The 27,753-nt window shown below is 45.9% G+C and overlaps 1 protein-coding gene across 2 annotated transcripts in view; it reads right to left on the reverse strand.

Annotated features, from left to right (window-relative positions):
- Positions 1 to 27,753, reverse strand: part of LOC124149292 (cilia- and flagella-associated protein 74-like) — a 62,632-nt gene that overhangs the window by 19,478 nt on the left and 15,401 nt on the right. For both annotated transcript variants that reach the window (XM_048394135.1, XM_046520782.2), the window contains exons 15-30: positions 27,196 to 27,314; positions 23,959 to 24,025; positions 22,277 to 22,366; positions 21,509 to 21,632; positions 21,325 to 21,374; positions 20,455 to 20,572; positions 19,130 to 19,279; positions 18,693 to 18,886; positions 17,295 to 17,416; positions 16,037 to 16,165; positions 15,687 to 15,774; positions 6,198 to 6,371; positions 5,438 to 5,571; positions 3,856 to 4,031; positions 2,917 to 3,017; positions 1,131 to 1,286 (exon numbers count right to left, since the gene is read on the reverse strand). In XM_048394135.1, the coding sequence (XP_048250092.1) occupies positions 1,131 to 1,286; positions 2,917 to 3,017; positions 3,856 to 4,031; positions 5,438 to 5,571; positions 6,198 to 6,371; positions 15,687 to 15,774; positions 16,037 to 16,165; positions 17,295 to 17,416; positions 18,693 to 18,886; positions 19,130 to 19,279; positions 20,455 to 20,572; positions 21,325 to 21,374; positions 21,509 to 21,632; positions 22,277 to 22,366; positions 23,959 to 24,025; positions 27,196 to 27,314 (1,992 nt within the window). The remainder of the gene's footprint in view (positions 1 to 1,130; positions 1,287 to 2,916; positions 3,018 to 3,855; positions 4,032 to 5,437; positions 5,572 to 6,197; positions 6,372 to 15,686; positions 15,775 to 16,036; positions 16,166 to 17,294; positions 17,417 to 18,692; positions 18,887 to 19,129; positions 19,280 to 20,454; positions 20,573 to 21,324; positions 21,375 to 21,508; positions 21,633 to 22,276; positions 22,367 to 23,958; positions 24,026 to 27,195; positions 27,315 to 27,753) is intronic.

The following is a 27,753-nucleotide window of genomic DNA, read 5'->3' on the forward strand; positions in this document are numbered from 1 at the left end:
CCTTTTGAAAAATTGCATCTACAAGCTTTTGGGTGAGATGTTTCTCTTTCGTGACCTTGAGACACAACTATGTCTTCCTGCATAGTCAAGTCTTGTTAATCCGACACTTGTTAATCCGACAAACGGCTTTATCCGACATGAATGATGGGAACCAATTAAATCAGTGCTATTTAGACCCGTTAATCTGACAGTCTCACACTCCGACTCTGACACATCTAATTTGCAACGAATTACCAAAATTTCTCATTAATAAGTCTCGTTAATCTGACACAGTGATCAGCGTACTCCGTGGTCATCTGCCCGCGAGTACACAGCCAATTTTTGATGTGAGAAGAGTCAGCTGGTAGCTGCATATTACAACGGCTGCAGAGATAAACTTGCTTAATAATAAACAATTAATTAACAATTAGTGTTTGTATCGTTATCTATCATGTAGTTGTCCGATTTTCAATCACAAACGTTGATACTACTTAATTTTGTTTATCCGACATACTCGTTAATCCGACATAATCATATGCAACCAATCATGTCGGATTAATGGGACTCATCTTCAAGAGGCAAGAGTGTTAACTGACTTTACAAGTCCAGTTTCCACCCTTGCCGAACTAGGCTGGAATTCCTGGGCTCGATCGTAGCGCCACCAGTGCCAAATACGAGTTATGTCCATTCTATGCCTCTCCCATATGTACCAATCCGATTCCACCTCTCGTATCACATGCATTTGTTTCAAACAAAATGGTGGCACCCAGTCAAGACGATCTGATCGACCATCAAGATCTATTTTGTCATAAAACGGTTCTTACTTCGCGAAGTGCATCAAATCACGTGAGCACCTTGATTAAAAACATGAAAAGATTTGGAAAATATCTGTTGACACACGAGTTGGCGATGCACATGCTTTGCAAATCCTGCAATCGACCGAACTCTGCATGACAGTTTACGAACCGGATTTCGATTTCGGTGCGCGATTTTGATTGGACTATGCATAGACTCGTTAGTCCAGCCAAAATGTAACTCCATAATCCCAGCCTAGTTCGGCAAGGGTGGAAACTGGACTTTTATAGTCAGTTAACTCTCTTGCCTCGGGAAGATGAACGGGACTAGACTGTATCTGAAGGCCCCCATGTTACCTGAGCCTGCTCCTGCTGTTCCTTCTCCTTCTTCAAGGCCTCACGGTACTCCCTGTCTGCCTGGGCCTCCATGATCCGAGTGGCCATCCGCACCGCCTCCTTACGTATGTCACACTCCTTCAGCTTGGGGGAGAATCGCAAATGGATGCGACATTTCTGGGGAGACAATCACAAACACAATGACAAGAGATCTGACAAAGCAGAGGCAGATCTAACAGTGCAAAGTCATGAACAACACACTAGGTGTCTGATGAAGAGGGAGTGTGCATACTTGACCCCAATCTGGATCCATCAGTGCATAATTGAAGCTAACCTAATTCTTTTACTGGATCACTGAAAGGCCCCATGTGTTTTTATTTGCAACACTTATTGAGAAATTCAATTGGCATTTTCAGTGAGTGAGTGAGTGAGTGAGTGAGTATATTTTTACGCCGCTTTTAGCAATATTACAGCAATATCACGGCAGGGGACACCAGAAATGGGCTTCACACATTGTACCCATGTTTGGAATCGAACCCGGGTTTTCGGCGTGACGAGCAAACCACTAATCACATGCCAACAATCATTTATTTGGTGACAATTTCTATACATGTGTCAGTGTCAGTGGAAATAGCAGTGTCAGGGAAAGTATCACGTAGCCATGTAGGATTTGTTTATTTGTAAGTTGTTTAGTTCATCACTCAGCAGTATTCCAGCTATATATTGGTAACCTGTTCATAAATGAGTCTGGACCAGACAAACCAGTGATTGATGCTGTGAGCAGTATACCATGTTGTCAGGCTACAAGGTCACTGATCCTGACCAATTGATCCATGGGACAAGCAAAGGTTTCTGGGAACCTTTTCTAAACCTCAGGGGGCAGAGGTGACTCAGTCATCTAAGGCGCCACAATTCGCTGTGCAGAGTTGAAACCCTTAAGCATGGCAGATTGTGGGTTCAAATCCCAATTTACCCTGATTATGTTTCAAGGTTTGTCAAAACCATTCCTATGTCCGTGGGTTTCACCAAAGTAGTAAACGTCCAAGACCTGCATAATTTCGGACATTCCTCCTACATTAAGCTGAGATGCTGTGATATATCTAATCTGGATTACAGTTCAAAACCTAACTCAGGGCCCAGGGCAGCTTGTGGTACAATGTTTGTTTGTTTGTTTGATTTGTTTCTTTGTTATTTAACGCCACACTCAACAATATTCCAGCTATATGACGGTGGTCTGTAAATACATCTAGTTTGGACTAGACAATCCAGTGATTGACACCATGAGCATTGATCCACGCAACTGGGATACAATGACATGCATCAACCAAGTCAGCGAGCCTGACCACCCGATTCCATTAGTCGCCTCTTACAACAAGCAGTCGCCTATAACGACAAGCATGGGTTGCTGAAGACCTATTCTACCCCGGCTCTTCAAGTGTCTGTGGTACAATGTATTAGTATGAGACTCTCTGGAACATGATCAATCACTAATTGTGCCATCTGTTTCAAAGGCAACATATGGGTTGTATATTGCTGAACATTCTGAAACATCCAACCTGCTAATGCAGTGGCAGATTCAAGGGGTGGCCACCTCCTTTTTTAATGTTACCTTCTATGATAACATTAAATTTAAATAACGGTTTACATATCGAGTTTGTTATTTGTTAGATGGACTGATTGAAACCCCCCCCCCCACAACTGAAGGCCAAAGTAGGACCCCCCTCTCCCTTTCCACCCCAGAAATTTATATGGACTGTGCAGAATTAAGAAAAAGATTTCCTGAAATATGACACAAAAATTAACAGACCTTTCCTGGCTCAATGGTGCCGACAGTAGGAGAGACGGTCAGTGGGCAGTCCTCCGGAAGGACAAACTCGAAGGATGTCGGCCCAACAGGAGCAATCTCACCTGCAACATAACATTATTTCGTCTTAGACGTTTACCACTTTGGTAAATTTTACCAGCAGAGTACTGACTAATCAAAATGAATCATGCAAATCTGGAATTCAAACCCATGTTTACAGGTTTCTGAGGGATGCAAATCTGCACTGCATATTGCAACAATAAGGTGCCGACCCGGTGTCCCTCTCAAAATAGTGAGTATGGTTTCAAGGCGGCTTTGGTGCGACAAGTGAACGCTTTAACCACTTGGCTACACCACTACCCCCTCTCCAAGAAGAAGAAATTATTGTTAATTTTACTATCTTATCACTTTGTCACACTTTGTAAATTGATGAATGCTTCCATTACTGTTATTATGAAATATATATTGCCGTCTATAAAACGACCCCACATATAAGACGACCCCTTGTACAAGCCTTCAAAATCGATGCTAATTTATATACCCTGTCTTGATTGCTGTAAATGATGTTGAGTTGTGCGATCTTCCAATCACTTCACATACGACCTTGCCGAAATGAATGAAACAATATTGAATGCAATTTTGAATAAATATTATAAAATATGGTACAAAGATATACAATGATTATTTTTAGAACCAGACAGTGTAATTACATGATTAATTTGCGTACTTCAGTACAGATTTGTTGACATAGTATTTCTGATATCACGTGCTAACAGTAATATCTTTGTGTTGGGGGTTAAAAAAACATCAAAGCTCTTCAACCCTGTGTTTAAGACGACCCCCCTTGAAAGCCCCCTAATTCAAGGTACGAAAAACTCGCCGTATACACAGCGATATACGGTATGTCCAGGTTGTTCCCAAATGTAGCATCCTGAAACTGACCTTTGCCAATCCTTGGAACAGGATGAGTGAACTCATTGCTGCTGGTGTGAGAGTTGACGACATGGAGCGAGGCAGTGGAGACGTCGTACAGCGATGTAGCAGCGAAGTGGATGACTTGGTGGGACAACTCCAGGGGGGGGTGGACGCCGACCCCCTTACACTGAATCTTGAACATCCTGCCATAAAGTGAGTCAGTGTTGTTTTACGGCACAGTATCACCGATTTGATATTTTTGTCAAAGTTTTTTTTGTTAATAAACAAATAATTGGTATGTGAAGTTATTATTGTTGATTTATTTATTTATCAGAATTTACTTCTGTAACTGTTGTTGTTGTAATGGAGGTGTAAACAAAAAAAATTGTGTGTGTGTGTGTGTGTGTGTGTGTGTGTGTGTGTGTGTGTGTGTGTGTGTGTGTGTGTGTGTGTGTGTGTGTGTGTGTGTGTGTGTGTGTGTGCTTCTACTAGTCTGCACTGATGCCGATTTATAGAGCTAGTCCGCTGAGATACCATGCCTAACAAGTACCATCTTTTAACGTCTTTTGGTATAACATGGCTGGGGATCAAACCCCGGACCTTCCACTCTCCAGGCAGAAGCTCTAACACTAGACCACGGAGATGGTCTTATTGTCAAGGCTCATAAATGCTTGGTATGAGTAAGCTTTCAGTATCCTGAATAGGAAGATAATCCAGGATTCCCTTTTACAAATAGAGTAAAGACACACTATAATGAGTGAGTGAGTATGGATTTATGCCGCATTTAGCGATATTCCAGCAATATCACGGTGCGGGACACCAGAAACGGGCTTCACACATTGTACCCATGTCGGGAATCGAACTCGGGTCTTCGGCGTGACGAGCGAACGCTTTAACCAGTAGGCTCTTCGACCGTCCCCGCGCTTTAATGATGTTGTAGATATTATATGCATGCCCTGTTGACAGGCTCAAGAACCAATGCTTCATTCATTTTTATTATGCGGTCAAAGTTCCTTCTATGGAGGTGTCCTTATGTAGAAATGGTATCATATCTGAGAAAACTATGTGATTCTAATGAAAATGGCCTTAAATATATATCTCGCTTCACTTGAACTTGCTTCAAACAAAATGGCGGCGCCCAAGGCAGGACGATCTGGTTGATAATCAAGATCTGTATTGTGATAAAACGGGTCTTACATCATGAATTGCATCAAATCACATGACCCCTTGATTAAAAACATGAAAAGATTTGGAAAACATCTGTTCACAACGAGTTGGCAGTGCACATGCTTTGCAAATCCTGCAATTGACCGAAATCTGCGAACAGTTTACGAACCGGATTTCAATTTCATTGAAATGACGTCCAGTCAAAACTCCATTATACCAGCCTAGTTTGGCAAGGGTGGAAACTGGACTTTTACAGTCAGTTAACACCCTTGTCTCAGGAAGATGGAGTAAAACCAACTGTCTTTACACTGTTAACTGTAGATTCAATAACACTAACCTAAATTTGAACCCAAACACATCAATTTCGTCTTGTATCATTTGATATTTTCATAGTCCACAATCAAAACTATGTTCCTATTAACCAACTGTAAAAACATCTCACCTGTTGATAAGAGATTTACAGCAGAGGTCAAACTTGTAGTCCCTGGCTTTGGGAGGGCTGAAGATGACGTGTAGTTCAATAGTCTCGAGTGGCAGCAGAGTCCCGAAGCCATCGTTGGGCTGGATCTCCACGTACTGAAGTCACAACATGATCAGATTAAAAACCAATACACCTCAGTACACCTTATACAATGTCCAACTATAGTTTCATGACACATCATCCTACTATTGCACTTGTTCAATGTACCCGTGAAGATCTGGGTTATGATAGGTCTTCAGCAACCCATGCTTGTCGTAAGAGGCGATTAACGGGATCAAGTGGTCAGGCTCGCTGACATGGTTGATGCATGTCATCATATCCCAATTGCGTGGATCAATGCTCATGATGTCGATCACTGGATTTTCTGGTCCAGACTCAATTATTTACAGACCGCGGTCATATAGCTGGAATATTGCTGAGTCCCACGTTAAACAACAAACAAACAAAATAAGGCATCAATATGTATGAGCAACGTCTGACGCCATCAAGGTACAAAGACACGAAATTAACCAAGTACCTGAGTCTGACCCCAATACATTTTGTCGCCTTGTACGACAAGCATAGGTTGATGAGGAGCTATTCTAAACCCAAATCCCCATGGTTTGCTTTGGTTTGGTTTGTTGTTTAATGCCGCACTCAGCAAATATTCAAGCTATATGACGGCGGTCTGTGAATACCATGGGGTTGTAATTATGCAATATGCTCTCTACGATCATCTTACATCTGGATGCCCAACAAAGCCAAATGGCTGGGGTAGGATGGACTTGTTGGTCAGTTGGATGGACGTCTTGACTGACTCGTAGATGGTGCAGCAGCCGAAGTCAATGTTGGTGATATCAAACTCCATGTCTGAGTTAGTGACTACTGCTGTCACGGTGAAGGGCACAGGCTGTGTCTGCAACATAAACATGCATGGGTCAAAAACTGCCCCTGCAATGCCACCACCACACGGCCATCATATCCTTCACACCACCAGGGGGCACTCACACAGCCATCATATCGTTCACACCACCAGGGAGCACTCACACAGCCGTCATATCCTTCACACCACCAGGGGGCACTCACACAGCCGTCATATCCTTCACACCACCAGGGAGCACTCACACAGCCATCATATCCTTCACACCACCAGGGAGCACTCACACAGCCATCATATCCTTCACACCACCAGGGGGCACTCACACAGCCATCATATCGTTCACACCACCAGGGAGCACTCACACAGCCGTCATATCGTTCACGCCACCAGGGGGCACTCACACAGCCTCCATATCCTTCACACCACCAGGGGGCACTCACACACCCTCCATATCCTTCACACCACCAGGGGGCACTCACACAGCCTTCATATCCCTCACACCACCAGGGGGCACTCACACAGCTGTCATATCGTTCACGCCACCAGGGAGCACTCACACAGCCGTCATATCGTTCACGCCACCAGGGAGCACTCACATAGCCGTCATATCCTTCACACCACCAGGGGGCACTCACACAGCCGTCATATCGTTCACACCACCAGGGGGCACTCACACAGCCGTCATATCCTTCACACCACCAGGGGGCACTCACACAGCCGTCATATCCTTCACACAACCAGGGGGCACTCACACAGATGTCATATCCTTCACACCAACAGCAGGCACTCACACAGCCGTCAAATCCTTCACACCACCAGGGGGCACTCACACAGCCGTCATATCCTTCACACCACCAGGGGGCACTCACACAGCCGTCATATCCTTCACACCAACAGCAGGCACTCACACAGCCGTCATATCCTTCACACCACCAGGGGGCACTCACACAGCCGTCATATCCTTCACACCACCAGGGGGCAGTTACACAGCCGTCATATCCTTCACACCACCAGGGGGCATTAACAGCCGTCATATCCTTCACACAACCAGGGGGCACTCACACAGATGTCATATCGTTCACATCACCAGGGGGCACTCACACAGCCGTCATATCCTTCAAACCAACAGCAGGCACTCACACAAATGTCATATCCTTCACACCACCAGGGGGCACTCACACAGCTGTCATATCCTTCACACCAACAGCAGGCACTCACACAGATGTCATATCCTTCACACCACCAGGGGGCACTTACACAGCCATCATATCCTTCACACCACCAGGGGGCACTCACACAGCCATCATATCCTTCACACAACCAGGGGGCACTCACACAGATGTCATATCTTTCACACCAACAGCAGGCACTCACACAGCCGTCATATCCTGCACACCACCAGGGGGCAGTCACACAGCCGTCATATCCTTCACACCACCAGGGGGCACTCACACAGCCATCATATCCTTCACACCACCAGGGGGCACTCACACAGCCGTCATATCCTTCACACAACCAGGGGGCACTCACACAGATGTCATATCCTTCACACCACCAGGGGGCACTCACACAGCCGTCATATCCTTCAAACCAACAGCAGGCACTCACACAGATGTCATATCCTTCACACCAACAGCAGGCACTCACACAGCCATCATATCCTTCACACCACCAGGGGGCAGTCACACAGCCGTCATATCCTTCACACCACCAGGGGGCACTCACACAGCCATCATATCCTTCACACCACCAGGGGGCACTCACACAACCGTCATATCCTTCACACAACCAGGGGGCACTCACACAGATGTCATATCCTTCACACCACCAGGGGGCACTCACACAGCCGTCATATCCTTCAAACCAACAGCAGGCACTCACACAGCCGTCATATCCTTCACACCACCAGGGGGCACTCACACAGAAGTCATATCCTTCACACCACCAGGGGGCACTTACACAGCCGTCATATCCTTCACACCAACAGCAGGCACTCACACAGCCGTCATATCCTTCACACCACCAGGGGGCACTTACACAGCCGTCATATCCTTCACACGACCGGGGGCACTCACACAGCCGTCATATCCTTCACACCAACAGCAGGCACTCACACAGAAGTCATATCCTTCACACCACCAGGGGGCACTTACACAGCCGTCATATCCTTCACACCAACAGCAGGCACTCACACAGCCGTCATATCCTATACACCACCAGGGGGCACTCACACAGCCATCATATCCTTCACACCACCAGGGGGCACTCACACAGCCGTCATATCCTTCACACAACCAGGGGGCACTCACACAGATGTCATATCGTTCACACCACCAGGGGGCACTCACACAGCCGTCATATCCTTCACACAACCAGGGGGCACTCACACAGCCGTCATATCCTTCACACAACCAGGGGGCACTCACACAGATGTCATATCCTTCACACCAACAGCAGGCACTCACACAGCCGTCATATCGTTCACACCACCAGGGGGCACTCACACAGCCGTCATATCGTTCACACCACCAGGGGGCACTCACACAGCCATCATATCCTTCACACCAACAGCAGGCACTCACACAGCCGTCATATCCTTCACACCACCAGGGGGCACTCACACAGCCGTCATATCCTTCACACCACCAGGGGGCACTCACACAGCCGTCATATCCTTCAAACCAACAGCAGGCACTCACACAAATGTCATATCCTTCACACCACCAGGGGGCACTCACACAGCCGTCATATCCTTCACACCAACAGCAGGCACTCACACAGATGTCATATCCTTCACACCACCAGGGGGCACTTACACAGCCATCATATCCTTCACACCACCAGGGGGCACTCACACAGCCATCATATCCTTCACACAACCAGGGGGCACTCACACAGATGTCATATCCTTCACACCAACAGCAGGCACTCACACAGCCGTCATATCCTGCACACCACCAGGGGGCAGTCACACAGCCGTCATATCCTTCACACAACCAGGGGGCACTCACACAGATGTCATATCCTTCACACCACCAGGGGGCACTCACACAGCCGTCATATCCTTCAAACCAACAGCAGGCACTCACACAGATGTCATATCCTTCACACCAACAGCAGGCACTCACACAGCCGTCATATCCTTCACACCACCAGGGGGCAGTCACACAGCCGTCATATCCTTCACACCACCAGGGGGCACTCACACAGCCATCATATCCTTCACACCACCAGGGGGCACTCACACAGCCGTCATATCCTTCACACAACCAGGGGGCACTCACACAGATGTCATATCCTTCACACCACCAGGGGGCACTCACACAGCCATCATATCCTTCAAACCAACAGCAGGCACTCACACAGCCGTCATATCCTTCACACCACCAGGGGGCACTCACACAGAAGTCATATCCTTCACACCACCAGGGGGCACTTACACAGCCGTCATATCCTTCACACCAACAGCAGGCACTCACACAGCCGTCATATCCTTCACACCACCAGGGGGCACTTACACAGCCGTCATATCCTTCACACGACCGGGGGCACTCACACAGCCGTCATATCCTTCACACCAACAGCAGGCACTCACACAGAAGTCATATCCTTCACACCACCAGGGGGCACTTACACAGCCGTCATATCCTTCACACCAACAGCAGGCACTCACACAGCCGTCATATCCTATACACCACTAGGGGGCACTCACACAGCCATCATATCCTTCACACCACCAGGGGGCACTCACACAGCCGTCATATCCTTCACACAACCAGGGGGCACTCACACAGCCGTCATATCCTTCACACAACCAGGGGGCACTCACACAGATGTCATATCCTTCACACCACCAGGGGGCACTCACACAGCCGTCATATCCTTCAAACCAACAGCAGGCACTCACACAGATGTCATATCCTTCACACCAACAGCAGGCACTCACACAGCCGTCATATCCTTCACACCACCAGGGGGCAGTCACACAGCCGTCATATCCTTCACACCACCAGGGGGCACTCACACAGCCATCATATCCTTCACACCACCAGGGGGCACTCACACAGCCGTCATATCCTTCACACAACCAGGGGGCACTCACACAGATGTCATATCCTTCACACCACCAGGGGGCACTCACACAGCCATCATATCCTTCAAACCAACAGCAGGCACTCACACAGCCGTCATATCCTTCACACCACCAGGGGGCACTCACACAGAAGTCATATCCTTCACACCACCAGGGGGCACTTACACAGCCGTCATATCCTTCACACCAACAGCAGGCACTCACACAGCCGTCATATCCTTCACACCACCAGGGGGCACTTACACAGCCGTCATATCCTTCACACGACCGGGGGCACTCACACAGCCGTCATATCCTTCACACCAACAGCAGGCACTCACACAGAAGTCATATCCTTCACACCACCAGGGGGCACTTACACAGCCGTCATATCCTTCACACCAACAGCAGGCACTCACACAGCCGTCATATCCTATACACCACTAGGGGGCACTCACACAGCCATCATATCCTTCACACCACCAGGGGGCACTCACACAGCCGTTATATCCTTCACACAACCAGGGGGCACTCACACAGATGTCATATCGTTCACACCACCAGGGGGCACTCACACAGCCGTCATATCCTTCACACAACCAGGGGGCACTCACACAGCCGTCATATCCTTCACACAACCAGGGGGCACTCACACAGATGTCATATCCTTCACACCAACAGCAGGCACTCACACAGCCGTCATATCGTTCACACCACCAGGGGGCACTCACACAGCCGTCATATCGTTCACACCACCAGGGGGCACTCACACAGCCATCATATCCTTCACACCAACAGCAGGCACTCACACAGCCGTCATATCCTTCACACCACCAGGGGGCACTCACACAGCCGTCATATCGTTCACACCACCAGGGGGCACTCACACAGCCATCATATCCTTCACACCAACAGCAGGCACTCACACAGCCGTCATATCCTTCACACCACCAGGGGGCACTCACACAGCCGTCATATCCTTCACACCACCAGGGGGCACTCACACAGCCGTCATATCCTTCACACAACCAGGGGGCACTCACACAGATGTCATATCCTTCACACCACCAGGGGGCACTCACACTGCCGTCATATCCTTCAAACCAACAGTAGGCACTCACACAGCCGTCATATCCTTCACACCACCAGGGGGCACTCACACAGAAGTCATATCCTTCACACCACCAGGGGGCACTTACACAGCAGTCATATCCTTCACACCAACAGCAGGCACTCACACAGCCGTTATATCCTTCACACCACCAGGGGGCACTTACACAGCCGTCATATCCTTCACACGACCGGGGGCACTCACACAGCCGTCATATCCTTCACACCAACAGCAGGCACTCACACAGAAGTCATATCCTTCACACCACCAGGGGGCACTTACACAGCCGTCATATCCTTCACACCAACAGCAGGCACTCACACAGCCGTCATATCCTTCACACCACCAGGGGGCACTCACACAGCCATCATATCCTTCACACCACCAGGGGGCACTCACACAGCCGTCATATCCTTCACACCACCAGGGGGCACTCACACAGCCGTCATATCCTTCACACAACCAGGGGGCACTCACACAGATGTCATATCCTTCACACCACCAGGGGGCACTCACACTGCCGTCATATCCTTCAAACCAACAGTAGGCACTCACACAGCCGTCATATCCTTCACACCACCAGGGGGCACTCACACAGCCGTCATATCCTTCACACAACCAGGGGGCACTCACACAGATGTCATATCCTTCACACCACCAGGGGGCACTCACACTGCCGTCATATCCTTCAAACCAACAGTAGGCACTCACACAGCCGTCATATCCTTCACACCACCAGGGGGCACTCACACAGAAGTCATATCCTTCACACCACCAGGGGGCACTTACACAGCAGTCATATCCTTCACACCAACAGCAGGCACTCACACAGCCGTTATATCCTTCACACCACCAGGGGGCACTTACACAGCAGTCATATCCTTCACACCACCAGGGGGCACTTACACAGCCGTCATATCCTTCACACCAACAGCAGGCACTCACACAGCCGTCATATCCTTCACACCACCAGGGGGCACTTACACAGCCGTCATATCCTTCACACGACCGGGGGCACTCACACAGCCGTCATATCCTTCACACCAACAGCAGGCACTCACACAGAAGTCATATCCTTCACACCACCAGGGGGCACTTACACAGCCGTCATATCCTTCACACCAACAGCAGGCACTCACACAGCCGTCATATCCTATACACCACTAGGGGGCACTCACACAGCCATCATATCCTTCACACCACCAGGGGGCACTCACACAGCCGTTATATCCTTCACACAACCAGGGGGCACTCACACAGATGTCATATCGTTCACACCACCAGGGGGCACTCACACAGCCGTCATATCCTTCACACAACCAGGGGGCACTCACACAGCCGTCATATCCTTCACACAACCAGGGGGCACTCACACAGATGTCATATCCTTCACACCAACAGCAGGCACTCACACAGCCGTCATATCGTTCACACCACCAGGGGGCACTCACACAGCCGTCATATCGTTCACACCACCAGGGGGCACTCACACAGCCATCATATCCTTCACACCAACAGCAGGCACTCACACAGCCGTCATATCCTTCACACCACCAGGGGGCACTCACACAGCCGTCATATCGTTCACACCACCAGGGGGCACTCACACAGCCATCATATCCTTCACACCAACAGCAGGCACTCACACAGCCGTCATATCCTTCACACCACCAGGGGGCACTCACACAGCCGTCATATCCTTCACACCACCAGGGGGCACTCACACAGCCGTCATATCCTTCACACAACCAGGGGGCACTCACACAGATGTCATATCCTTCACACCACCAGGGGGCACTCACACTGCCGTCATATCCTTCAAACCAACAGTAGGCACTCACACAGCCGTCATATCCTTCACACCACCAGGGGGCACTCACACAGAAGTCATATCCTTCACACCACCAGGGGGCACTTACACAGCAGTCATATCCTTCACACCAACAGCAGGCACTCACACAGCCGTTATATCCTTCACACCACCAGGGGGCACTTACACAGCCGTCATATCCTTCACACGACCGGGGGCACTCACACAGCCGTCATATCCTTCACACCAACAGCAGGCACTCACACAGAAGTCATATCCTTCACACCACCAGGGGGCACTTACACAGCCGTCATATCCTTCACACCAACAGCAGGCACTCACACAGCCGTCATATCCTTCACACCACCAGGGGGCACTCACACAGCCATCATATCCTTCACACCACCAGGGGGCACTCACACAGCCGTCATATCCTTCACACCACCAGGGGGCACTCACACAGCCGTCATATCCTTCACACAACCAGGGGGCACTCACACAGATGTCATATCCTTCACACCACCAGGGGGCACTCACACTGCCGTCATATCCTTCAAACCAACAGTAGGCACTCACACAGCCGTCATATCCTTCACACCACCAGGGGGCACTCACACAGCCGTCATATCCTTCACACAACCAGGGGGCACTCACACAGATGTCATATCCTTCACACCACCAGGGGGCACTCACACTGCCGTCATATCCTTCAAACCAACAGTAGGCACTCACACAGCCGTCATATCCTTCACACCACCAGGGGGCACTCACACAGAAGTCATATCCTTCACACCACCAGGGGGCACTTACACAGCAGTCATATCCTTCACACCAACAGCAGGCACTCACACAGCCGTTATATCCTTCACACCACCAGGGGGCACTTACACAGCCGTCATATCCTTCACACCAACAGCAGGCACTCACACAGCCGTTATATCCTTCACACCACCAGGGGGCACTTACACAGCCGTCATATCCTTCACACCACCAGGGGGCACTCACACAGCCGTCATATCCTTCACACCAACAGCAGGCACTCACACAGAAGTCATATCCTTCACACCACCAGGGGGCACTTACACAGCCGTCATATCCTTCACACCAACAGCAGGCACTCACACAGCCATCATATCCTTCACACCACCAGGGAGCACTCACACAGCCGTCATATCGTTCACGCCACCAGGGGGCACTCACACAGCCTCCATATCCTTCACACAACCAGGGGGCACTCACACAGATGTCATATCGTTCACACCACCAGGGGGCACTCACACAGCCGTCATATCCTTCACACAACCAGGGGGCACTCACACAGCCATCATATCCTTCACACAACCAGGCGGCACTCACACAGATGTCATATCGTTCACACCACCAGGGGGCACTCACACAGCCGTCATATCCTTCAAACCAACAGCAGGCACTCACACAGCCGTCATATCCTTCACACCAACAGCAGGCACTCACACAGCCGTCATATCCTTCACACAACCAGGGGGCACTCACACAGATGTCATATCGTTCACACCACCAGGGGGCACTCACACAGCCGTCATATCCTTCACACAACCAGGGGGCACTCACACAGCCGTCATATCCTTCACACAACCAGGCGGCACTCACACAGATGTCATATCGTTCACACCACCAGGGGGCACTCACACAGCCGTCATATCCTTCAAACCCACAGCAGGCACTCACACAGCCGTCATATCCTTCACACCAACAGCAGGCACTCACACAGCCGTCATATCCTTCACACCACCAGGGGGCACTTACACAGCCGTCATATCCTTCACACCACCAGGGGGCACTCACACAGCCGTCAAATCCTTCACACCAACAGCAGGCACTCACACAGCCGTCATATCCTTCACATCTGTCCGGAAAGAGAAAGGTGGGGGCTTCGATTCGGGGACAAGTCATACAAAAAGATGTAAAAAGATGGAACTTGATGTTTCCCCGGTGGTGTCTCAGTGGGCCAGCACCATAAAACCAGCATTAGTCCAGATGAGGACAAGAAGCCACAAATATGCATGCATGCACAAGAGTGAGTGTGTACTAAATTTAAATACTACGATGATGTAAACTGTAAAAAATCCATAGAAGACAAAAACAAATCTGATCTCGAACCTTGAGGACATTACTAAACTGTTTTCTAAGCATCACCTCACAGCAGTAATGAAATTTCTGTGAGTTTCATAAATGAGAGTATTGCAAAGTTTGAAAGAAAATGTCCCACACGGTTATAACCAATGCAATGACATATAATATAACCTTTTTATTTTAAATCCCCTGTGTATACGTTGAATATATTACAACAATGAATACAAAATACAAGTTGTCACGAACCTGATCCGCCACCCGTATGAGCAGGGGAGCTTCCAACACTCCGGTCTCCTTGTCAAAGTACTTCCCTGCTTCCTCAAACAGGCTCTTTCTGGCCACGAAGAAACAGTAAATTATAATATTATTACAGTATATTGTTTTCAAAAACTGTTCATGGCATCTGTGTATATTCACTGACAACAGATTCATGTGATTCACACGAAGCATGAATATTTGGTACACATTGAAAAATACACATTATTTCCAGATTTCAAATCTTTGGCTACACAGTTGCAATAATTCTGATACAAAGTTTAATCTTAATTCCATTGAAGCATCAGGGCACCCAGTGACATCAGTCCTACAGTGATTACCTGGGCAGGAACTTGAGCTGAGCAGAGAACTGGGACTGTGCCTGGATATATCCAGTTTTAGGCAGCAGCTCCAGGTGGTTACGCAACTCCTTACACACCTCAAACCTCAGCCGCAGGGCCGTGGTCGCTCTAAAACAAAGATCACCTTATTATTAGACTCGGGGTAGAATAGGTTTTCAGCAACCCATGCTTGTCGTAAAAGGCGACTATGCTTGTTGTAAGAGGCGACTAATGGGTGGTCAGGCTCACTGACTTGGTTGATGCATGTCACCGATCCCAATTGCGTGGCTCGATGCTCATGATATCAATCACTGGATTGTCTGGTCCAGACTTGATTGTTTACAGACCGACGTCATTTCGCTGGAATATTGCTGAGTGCGGCGTTAAACAACAAACCAACCAACCAACCTAGAGACATATTTTGCTTTGGAACACAATCTACATATAACACCTTTACAATCCAAACTGAAGAAAATCGGGGAATGATGTATAATCAAACAACAAATGTTAATTAAATTTCAGCGTGTTTGAACATCGTACTTGTAGACTTGTAATTAACTCCCATTTTCCGGGTACAGATTGCCTTGGTGGTGCCAGGATTTTGAAAAGGTCGGGTGCACACTGTACACAACCCAAGTCATGAACAGGACTCATGTTTGTGGGACTGACACAGGTTCTACACGAGGAGCCTGACAAAAAGGGGAGACAATTGTTGGTGGGGTAGCCAAGTGGGTAAAGCAATGGCTCATCACACAGAAGACCAAGGTCATTCTAGAAATAAAGCTAAATGTGACATACCGTATTCAACATTATAAGCTCCCAGGGGGCTCTCAAAATTAGTAATAGGGGGCTCTTTAGAATACTATTTTGGTGAAAAAAAAACAGTTGAAAGATTGTAAATTTTGTGGTTTATGCTGACAGCCTGAAATGTTTATACGACAGATAATTTTTTAATTGCCCTTAACTAAGGGTGCATATAACACATGAGTGCGTATTATACATGAATAAATAAGTCTTGTGCACATTGATCAATTGGAAGGGGTGCTAATTAGGACTGTTCACCAGCCACAATATTAGCAATTATCGCCTAGGGCGCTTATAAGAGAGGGGCGCTTATTACGTCGACTACGGTACCCACATTTAATCCCAGTAACCATCAAATAGTAACAGGGGAGACTGTATGTAGATTTCTCCAACCCATTATGATGAACTGGAGTCTCCATCATGTTACAGGAAGACAGCAGGAAGCCACACCCACCTGTTGTTTACGATAACAGTGTCCTGGAAGAGTCGGTCCAGCATGCAGATCCTCAGGTCCACGGTCTGTCTCTCCACCCACACAGGGACGTCCATTGCCGTCCCCAACGCACTGACAGAAAGCTGCAACATTATCACCATTTTCAGATGTCCATTAATCCATTTGTCATTATTCCTCAAAATATGTCTTAATTAAGAAATAAATGATGAGTTGGAATTGTTTATCGTACCATAAAACAATGCAGAGAAACTAAACCATGAAGGTCGCAGCCCCTAGTGGTTTATTCTCCCTGCAGCATTTTATTGTACGATAAACAACGACCACGATTCATTTATCTCTCATATGAGATATCAACATTATGTTCAGCCTCTTTAAGGATGTTGACAAAATAGGCCTTTATCCAAAGAATTATCATCTAAGAAGGCTTTTCAAGGGTCTGGTTATGTGATCGGCCTATTTCCTTGGCATATCATTTATGAAGTCTTCTCAACGGTCGAACTTGCAGGTCAACCTATAACTGATGTTAACCCCTATTTAAATAATGATGACTCCCTCATTAGAATCCGACCTCAGCAATGTCAGACAAGTCGATTTTATGCACAGGATGGTATTTCCCGCATATTCTCACAATCCTCATGTCGATAACCTGTACCTTTTCTCCCAATATCGACTGACAAATCTCTCCCTGTTGGATGCAATAGTTCAGCCATCATGTTTATATGCGTTGCCCTGCTACCTCTATGGAGAACAACTCACAAGACACTCCCCTCTCAAAAATAACGTCGTCATCAAGTTGCAAGCACACGGTCAAATCTCCAGAAATGACATCATGATAGAACAATGTCTTTTCATGAAATAAACCACACTTCGTTCTTCATTGTTCTTTGCGATATATTACGCAGCTATCTTATATATGACAAGAAACGAAGGTCTTTCAGCTCTAGATTTCTTCAATCATGGCTATATATATCTAATATAATACATAATGGTACAGCGGGGTGAGTCAGTGTGTTTATGCTTATTCAGCGATATGTAACCTGCTAATAACTTTTGTGCATGTGATCCTCATTTCAGTCAACACCTTTGAGTGAATGTTGTCAAATGACGCAGTCAGCAATAATCCAGCTATGTCACAGCAACCCTGGAAATAATCATGTCTGTACCCCACAAACCAGTGACTGAAAGCATGAGCAACAATCTAAACCATCAGCCAAATGCAAGTCACCAACCTGACCATGTGATCGATATGAGTCGCTTCTTGCAACAAGCATAGGTTACTGGGGACCAATTCTTTATGAATGTTTTTTTATGACATCATGGGGTACTGGGCATCAATTCTGCCCCAGAATTCTCTGGGGTTTCTATTACAAGTCCTACAGAGGCAGCAGCACCACCTACCACATCAGACAGGGGGTCTGAGAAAGTAACGAGGAACTCGGTGTCCACTTTCCCTGGTATTGTTGGTTGCCAGATGATCTCAAGTTTGATTGAAGAGAAAGGACCAATCTCCCCTGTGACCACCTGACCGACTCGCATTCCATCCAGTGTCCCATAATCGTCCATTTCACTGATTGCAAAGTCAGGGGAGGCAACTACAAAAAGTTGAATTTTTTAATATAGGATTTTCTAATGAAGGTGTCATTTTAGAACAAAATATATTTGAAACACAATCTCATCTTTCATTTAGAACAGAAATATTTCGCTTGAGCTTATTAAGAAAAAATGACAACCATAATAAAATCATGATCAGTCTTCGGAGTTGGTATTTCAATCTGCATGTTCCAGGGTTCTGTGTGAAACAATTGATGCAAGGGAGATAACTCTCAACTATCTACCTTCTCCATCCAGCTCCCCTGGCTTCAGCTCACTGCCTGGCAGAACATCTCCTCTCCCACCAGAACCCTCTGGCAGAACAGCTCCGTCGGGTAATGCCTGACTATATGAAGGAGTCAACTCAGGGCTTTGTTCTGGGATCTTCTCCAAATCTGAGACAAAACAGAAACTTCAAGTACTGTAAATCGTGAAATTAATGCGTCTCCAAAAGAATGCAACCGCTGGCCCCTCGCCAAAAATGCAACACAATATGAATGCGACACCCCCATCCTCTCAAGCATCAGTGGATTTATACAAGTATCTAAAGAAAACGTCCTCTGTCAGGTTTACAGGAGAATCCTCACCTTAATCCAACCTTACATTAATCCAATCACAAACCAAATAGCACCTCTTATTAGTGCTGAGTAGAGTACTTCCCCTAAAACAATACATGCGGCTGGCTCGTGTCGGACTTTGACGCAGTCGTAAAGAACAAAGACACAGTGTTGCATGGGTGACGTCTGTCTGGACTTGCAGGTGTGATCAGTGATGACATGAGTGAGTAGAACGCTTGTCTTCACCCATGCAGTAACAATTCACAGGATGTAATTATTGTTTGAATGACATTGTTTATATACTTGTTACAAGTGCTGCTCAATAAACAGTGATGTGGAATACATAGTTGTTTGTTTTCAGCGTATGTCTAAGTTGGTATTTCTGCTACCCAAAATGTTGGTTGGTTGGTTGGTTTATTGTTTAACGCCGCACTCAGCAATATTCCAGCTATATGACGGTGGTCTGTAAATAATCGAGTCACGACCAGACAATCCAGTGATTAATATCATGAGCATCAATCCATGCAATCGGGATCGATGACATGCATCAACCAAGTCAGCGAGTCTGACCACCCGACCCCGTTAGTCGTCTTTTACGACAAGCATAGTCACCATTTACGGCAAGCATGGGTTGCTGAAGACATATCTTATTGTTGATAAGACCACTTGCATTTTTCGCATTTAATTCATACTCGCGTTGATTTCATGATTTACAGTATACCCTGATCTAGAAGGGAGGTGCAAGAGTGCTTACCCACTGTTTTGAAGTATCCTACTCATGTTCACATATAAGAAACAACTAACTAAATTGTTTGGTGACATAAAATTAATGGACTAATTTGGGGCAAGCAAGCTCAAATTATTTCTCAAATTTTGTGCCTGCATTTTTGTATGTAAACTCCACTCCCCCTTTATCAAGAAGCTGTATATGTGTTTGTGTAAATCTGTAAAGTGTTGATACAGGGTGTAGCACAAAAATGACTTGAATTCGCTTTTCTTAATGGAATCCTCACCATCCATAGACATCTTTTTTCTGCTCTCTTGCCCTCTGTCTGTGAGACTGATGGACTTTGCCTTGTCTGTGAATTCCACCGAGTCTGGGCTCACAGCTCTCAGTGTGTCCGCAGTTGTCTGGAAGGATATGAGGGCTTTTCTATGGAACATCATTTATGAAGGCTCTTCAAGGATCAGATTTGGGGATCAGCCTATATCCGAGACAAATCATTTATGCAGTCTTCTCTATTTGTGGGTCAACCTATAACCGATTTTGACTTATACATTGACGTAGCTGTGCCAGGCTGCATTATTCGACACAATGACATTTGAGTCAAATCCTCGATTTATTTCCTTTTGGGGGGGGCAAAAATAATCACAGGCACCTCTGTTAGTTAATCTCCAAACAACTCTCTATCTATAGCTGCTGACAGTATTTGTTTAATTTTACACATAACTATTTTATGAATAGTGTAGCATGGCATCGATGTCAATTATTCTCAATGTATTGCTTTTGGGCCAAGGCCCATGGATAATTAAGAGTTGGATCAATTGTTGCATCCCCATATTTTAACATACTGAAATGCTTTCACATTTTGTATTTTTGAGTGAGTGAGTTGTGTTTAATTCTGCTTTAAACAGTATTTAAGTATTATCACAGCATGTCAGCTTCATGTGGGAGGAACGCAAGTCTTAGATGTTTAACCCTCTGGTGATAACCTGGGTGATATAAGCACAGGTGCTGACAAACTGAGAAACATAAACAGGATTCCAACTAACGATCAAAGAATTATGGCATGCCTAAGTGATTCATCTCTGCACAGCAATATATCTTTGACAACTGGGCCACCCATACACTGTGTGTTGTACAATAAACATCATTGCCTTACCAGCCTTCCTAGTGAAGTCTCAGCTGTTGTGCAGGTTCTCTGCTTCATCCCTGCAACACACATTCAACACTGTAGCCATGGTTACACAATGGAAACTTCATCAGCAACATAATTTTTTGTTTCATAAGTTAACCCTCATACAGTGCTTTGATTTGAAGAAAATTTAGCATTTTGTCCAGCTAACCTGTGACCTTGAAGAACTCAAACTTGGTTCCAAGCGCTCCCTTGTTGCTGAGAGTCACAGTGCGTTTGAGTGTCTCTCCAATCACGGTGGTACCGAACTCCACGATCTTGGAGTCAACGTGGAGCTGGAACAAATAAACTTCCGTCACTAGATCTTGGTTTTAGTGTCACCTTGTGTATGCACACTTAAAATAACAACTGAATACAATTTCTCTAATCATCCAGAATCTGTATCAGCTCCCGCCACAATGTTTTTTCCCAACATTCAGAAACCAGGAACATAGACAAAAATGGTTCCGTACAAATGAGCTTGAAAAAGTAGGATCATATCTATCTGTAGCTATTCTACCACAGAATGTCAACATCAGCTGACTGACCGACTGACTGACTGAGTATGGTTTTACACCGCTTTTAGCAATATCCCAGCAATATCACGGCGGGGGACACCAGAAATGGGCCTCACACAGTGTACCCATGTCGGGAATTGAACCCGGGTCTTCGGTGTGACGAGAGAACGCTTTAACCACTAGGCTACCAGTCATATTACAGCAGGTGATGAACCTGTGGTTAATAGTGTGAGCATCGATTTGAGAGTCTTTTCTGGTGGTCATACTATCCTCCATTTTTGGCACTTGGTACACATTCTAGTTACCTGTCACAGCATGTCCTGGAGTCCACATGTCCATGTGAGCTAATAATCGGGGTATCGGTATTTGATTCATTCATTCCTTGATCTGGTGATGGAATACAACTACTGGTTCTAACTTACATCACATTTCTTGGTTGTACATCGCAGCGGGATTGCAAAAGGCCCCGTCTGGGACAGGAAGCTGACCTCACCAATCAGGTCCTCGTTGATCTGTGGATTAATTGGTTCAAAGAAAATAAACAGAATTTGTTCCAGTCAGGTGATAATGTATTATTATATGTTCATTGGATTCTGAAAATGTATGCACAAAATTATGGACAATATTTATATAGTTGTACACTGGTTGAAAATGGCTACACCACAAAAACAACTTCAGTAATCCACTGGAATCTCAGATATCTTTGTCACTTCTATTGTATTAGTGACTGGTTACATGGTTTTATGGTGCTCTCAGCAATAATTCTTCAACATCATGACAGGGGACATAAAGAATCCATCTCACACAGTGAACCCAAGTGTGTACGTCTGTTGATGCGTAACACCTCACTTAGAAATACCCCAGTTATATGTTGGCAGCCGGTAAATAATTGAATCTGGACCAGACAATCCAGTGATTGATATTATGAACAACAATCCACGTCATCTGGGCAGGTAGACATGCCCTAAACCAATCCACTACGTCGCCTCTTACGACCAGCTAGGGTACAAGGGACCAATTCTAGCCTGGAAACGCACTTTGGCATAATGACTTTGGCATAATAATAATAATAACAGGCCATTTATATTGCTCATATTTCCACATCACTAATGGACATGCTCAAAGTGTGATTATTACCCTGGTCACTGGATCAGTATGCACCCAAGAATCATTCTCAGCTCCCTAGGGAGTATACAACCCAAGCTGTCTGTTAGGCGCTAGAAGGTTAACAACCATATTGCCACCTCATCCTACCGGGTACCCATTCACTGCTGGGTGAGCAAGACCTTTAACCACTATGCTACCCCACCATACATTTAATGGGATAGCACCACATGTCATTGATATGTATGTAGGGTGCAGACTTTTACCATGTTCTTTGTGTTCTTACTAGAATACATGCAATTCAGACAATAAGAGGATACATTATGACACTTTTAATCATGCCCATATTATCAAATCTTTTACCTCAAAAGGATCTGACAAACTCTCCAAATGAAGTCACGTCAGATGAACCCTGAGCGAACTTTGGCTAATCAATTGTAACATTTCCAATGAGATTTGGCTTAACTATTTTCTTTATTTTGTTAACATGTTATGTTGGTGAGCTCAGAAAAAAGATGGGGTGTTACTCTTTTAATTATTGTTCTCCATTCAGAACTGACCATTAAATTCATTTTCGAATTGTAGAAATCGTATGTCCTGCTCCATATGCTTTCACACTTGTGAAATTTTTGGGGGGGGTACAGGTGGCTTAGTCATCCAAGGCGCATAGAAATGTACGCCACCTGACCAAAGTAGTGACCAGTACACTTGATAGAAGTGCGTAACTCTCATGCTTCATGAAACTTGTACATTTCCGCATGACAGGCTTAAACAACAAACACTTGGCTGCACAAACCATACAGTCAAAAATTGTGCAATCTGCTTCAAATGTGAATGGAGGAGTTTGTGAGATCTGTTGCGAATATTTCATGGAACCTGGGTATTTGCCTGTTTATATGCCAATAAGGTACTGGCACTCATCCTCTATGTCTGACATAATGAGATACATTATTAACCAAGGGTTTCCATTTCAGGATCTTATTATAATATATTAACTTACCATAGGCTTGAATGTGACCATCATCTCACAGGTCAAACCAGCTGACATCTGGCCAGGGGGATCAAAGCTGAAAGAAGAATCAGGGGAGGTAACTTTGCAGCTGTTCCCATTTACATTACGAGGGAGTGTGTGAACGTTATATGCTGCAGGCAGAATTAATCCAACTGTATCGCATCGGGGTACACATCGGGGTACACATCGGGGTACACATTAGGGTACACATCAGGGTATACATCGGGGTACACTTCCGGGTACACATCGGGGTGTCAGGGTACACATCAGGGTACACATCGGGGTACACATCGGGGTACACATCTGGGTATACATCGGGGTACACGTCAGGGTACACATCGGGGTGTCTGGGTACACATCAGGGTACACATCGGGGTACACATCTGGGTATACATTGGGGTACACTTCAGGGTACACATCAGGGTACACATTGGGGTACACTTCAGGGTACACATCAGGGTATATACATGAGGGTACACATGAGGGTACACTTCAGGGTACACATCGGGGTACACATCAGGGTACACTTCAGGGTACACATCGGGGTACACATCGGGGTACACATCGGGGTACATATCGGGGTACACCAGGGGTCCGGAAAATTTAAAATCCCAGTCGGACATTTGCATTTAGGCCACGCCCCCTTCAAATAGCGTATTTTAGTACGACTTTTCACACACATTACAAGTTTACGTATTCATAATATGATGAATTATGAATTGTTTCAATTTAAATTGTTTAATTCACCGGACAATTAATAACAAATAATACCATATTAGATTTACATGGAAAACATACGTTTGTTTCTGTTATAATAACGACCTGTTAACGTAGTGAACGGTCTAATTAATATTCATGAGTTATATTCATGAGTCTGCTCAAGTGTACGTTGTAACATTTGGATCGAGACTATTATCCCATAGTTGGTTATCACGTGACCTCATGGGAAAAGGTTTTTTTTAAACTAAAGGTTTTTTTAAAAACAAGACAGATAATTTAATCACAAATACTAAAATATCGTTGATAGCAATAGTTATTTGAATACTTTTTTCATCTGTACTTAATTATTGACCATAAAAAAATTGGATATCGATCGACCGAGAAAGCAAAATGGCGCTCAATCAAGATTCAATATACGACTAGCTACTGAAAACAATATCCACGACTTACAAAATGATCGTCAAGACTTTGAGGGTTTGACAGATCCGCTCGATTGATCTGCATCGGTCAACTGGCTGTCGTCACGCTTTCGCTTCTTGTCTGAGGTTACGTATCGTAGCATTGTGAGGATAATGAGGTACATCAATGATGCAAGGTATTAATGTACAGTTGTAAACACCTTTCACTCAAATTAACAAGATGTTCTCAGTAAATAATCCTCGATTAATCAGTGTCAACTCAGTTTATTGCCTATTACAGTGATTGACCGATTGGACTATCATGTAGGTACGATGTATTTTCAGCAATCAAAACAAACAAAGCTTGTCAGTGTAGTTAATCTTCATTGTGTTGCAACTGCAGACAGAAACTGCTCAGTCCTAACTGTTTATCATGTCCGGTCAAAATTTAAGAATGTCCGGACAATACTTTTTAAAATGTCCGGTAAGCAATATTTTAAAACGGACATTTGAGATTCCCAGTCGGACATGTCCGGCGCATATGACGGTTTCCGGACCCGTGGGGTACACATCAGGGTACACATCGGGTTACACATCAGGGTATACACATCGGGGTACACATCAGGGTACACATCAGGGTACACATCAGGGTACACTTCAGGGTACACATCGGGTTACTCATCAGGGTACACTTCAGGGTATATACATCGGGGTACACATCGGGGTACACATCGGGGTACACTTCAGGCTACACTTCAGGGTATATACATTGGGGTACACTTCAGGGTATATACTTCAGGGTATATACATTGGGGTACACATCAGGGTACACATCAGGGTACACTTCAGGGTACACATCAGGTTACACATCAGGGTACACTTCAGGGTATATACATCGGGGTACACATCGGGGTACACTTCAGGCTACACTTCAGGGTATATACATTGGGGTACACATCAGGGTATACACATCAGGGTACACATCGGGGTACACAACAGGGTACACATCGGGGTACACCTCAGGGTACACATAAGGGTATGCTTCAGGGTACACATCAGGGTACACATAAGGGTACACTTCAGGATACACATCAGGGTATACACATCAGGGTACACATAAGGGTACACTTCAGGATACACATCAGGGTACACATCAGGGTACACATCGGGGTACACATCAGGGTATACACATCAGGGTACACATCGGGGTACACCTCAGGGTACACATAAGGGTACACTTCAGGGTACACATCAGGGTACACTTCAGGATACACATCGAGGTACACTTCAGGGTACACTTCGGGGTACACATCGGGGTACACTTCAGGCTACACTTCAGGGTATATACATTGGGGTACACATCAGGGTACACATAAGGGTACACTTCAGGGTACACATCAGGGTACACATAAGGGTACACTTCAGGACACACATCGAGGTACACTTCAGGGTACACTTCGGGGTACACATCGGGGTACACTTCAGGCTACACTTCAGGGTATATACATCGGGGTACACATCAGGGTACACATCGGGGTACACCTCAGGGTACACATCAGGGTAGACATCATGGGAACACATCAGGTACATTTACACAAATGTCAGCCACATCTCCCATTGTGACCACCCTATCTTCATCATAGTTGGATGAGACCTGCTCTCTGCAGGGTAACTACAGCGTGGAAAAGATACCAAACACGCTGACAGTGACTCAGACTACCTTTTCATCTTAGCCATGGGATAAGTTCTCAAATTTGAAGCTCTGTCATAATGTTCAATAAAAAAATGATGTTTGTAATTTTTCCCCCCCCCAAACTCTTGATTGGTCTTTATAAAAGCATGCATAAATAATTTGTCTGGATCAGTCCCTGACATGTATTGAACACAATGTTAACAGGTATCCAATCTGTCGATTACTGGAATTTCTGTAAATGACAGGATAAATAGTGTTCAAATTTAATGGGGGTCAATGATCCTTGCATTGATGGTTTCTGGTACAGTATCTTAATCTGGGGGCCCCCTTAATCTTTTCCTTCCTTCCTTCCTTCCTTCATTCATTCATTCCAGTTCTTCAACTGGACACCAGGTGGTGTTCTGTGTGACTCACTCAATATGGATGAAGTCCTTGAGCCTCTCTGTGATACCCACAAACTTGCAATAGTTGACTGTGTACGAGACATTGGTCAGCGTCACCTTCTTCTTGTAGCAGTGGCCGACATTGAAGTCCTAGGAGAAACAACTTGTCATGAGACACAGCAACAAAGTTAGGACTCAAATCAAACAGTAACAAAGAGTTCCCAGAGTCTTTGGCATACACAGAAATTGAATTTTAGTATCTAAACTCCCATTTGAGTTGTTCATCACATAAACATGATAAAGCCAGTTATAAATGTACACACAAGTCAGCTGGACAAACACACATGGAATGATGAGAATATGAACAATATGAACTGTATGATTCACAAAATAAACTTAGAGATTCAGAAATGAAAATTGTATTAACAACTTTCAATGAACTGGACGGGGGTAAACTTCCTAACTCACAACTGTGTTTTGTCTTGCTTATTGTGAAATTCAGTGAGTTCATTAATGTTTTAAAGTATACTTGTTCATGATCAGACACTTTATTTCCAAATGGCACACATATACAGTAAGTTAAATACAT

Source organism: Haliotis rufescens, unplaced genomic scaffold, assembly GCF_023055435.1.
Source record: "Haliotis rufescens isolate VD_foot unplaced genomic scaffold, xgHalRufe1.0.p SCAF_13, whole genome shotgun sequence".
Classification (NCBI taxonomy): domain Eukaryota; kingdom Metazoa; phylum Mollusca; class Gastropoda; order Lepetellida; family Haliotidae; genus Haliotis; species Haliotis rufescens.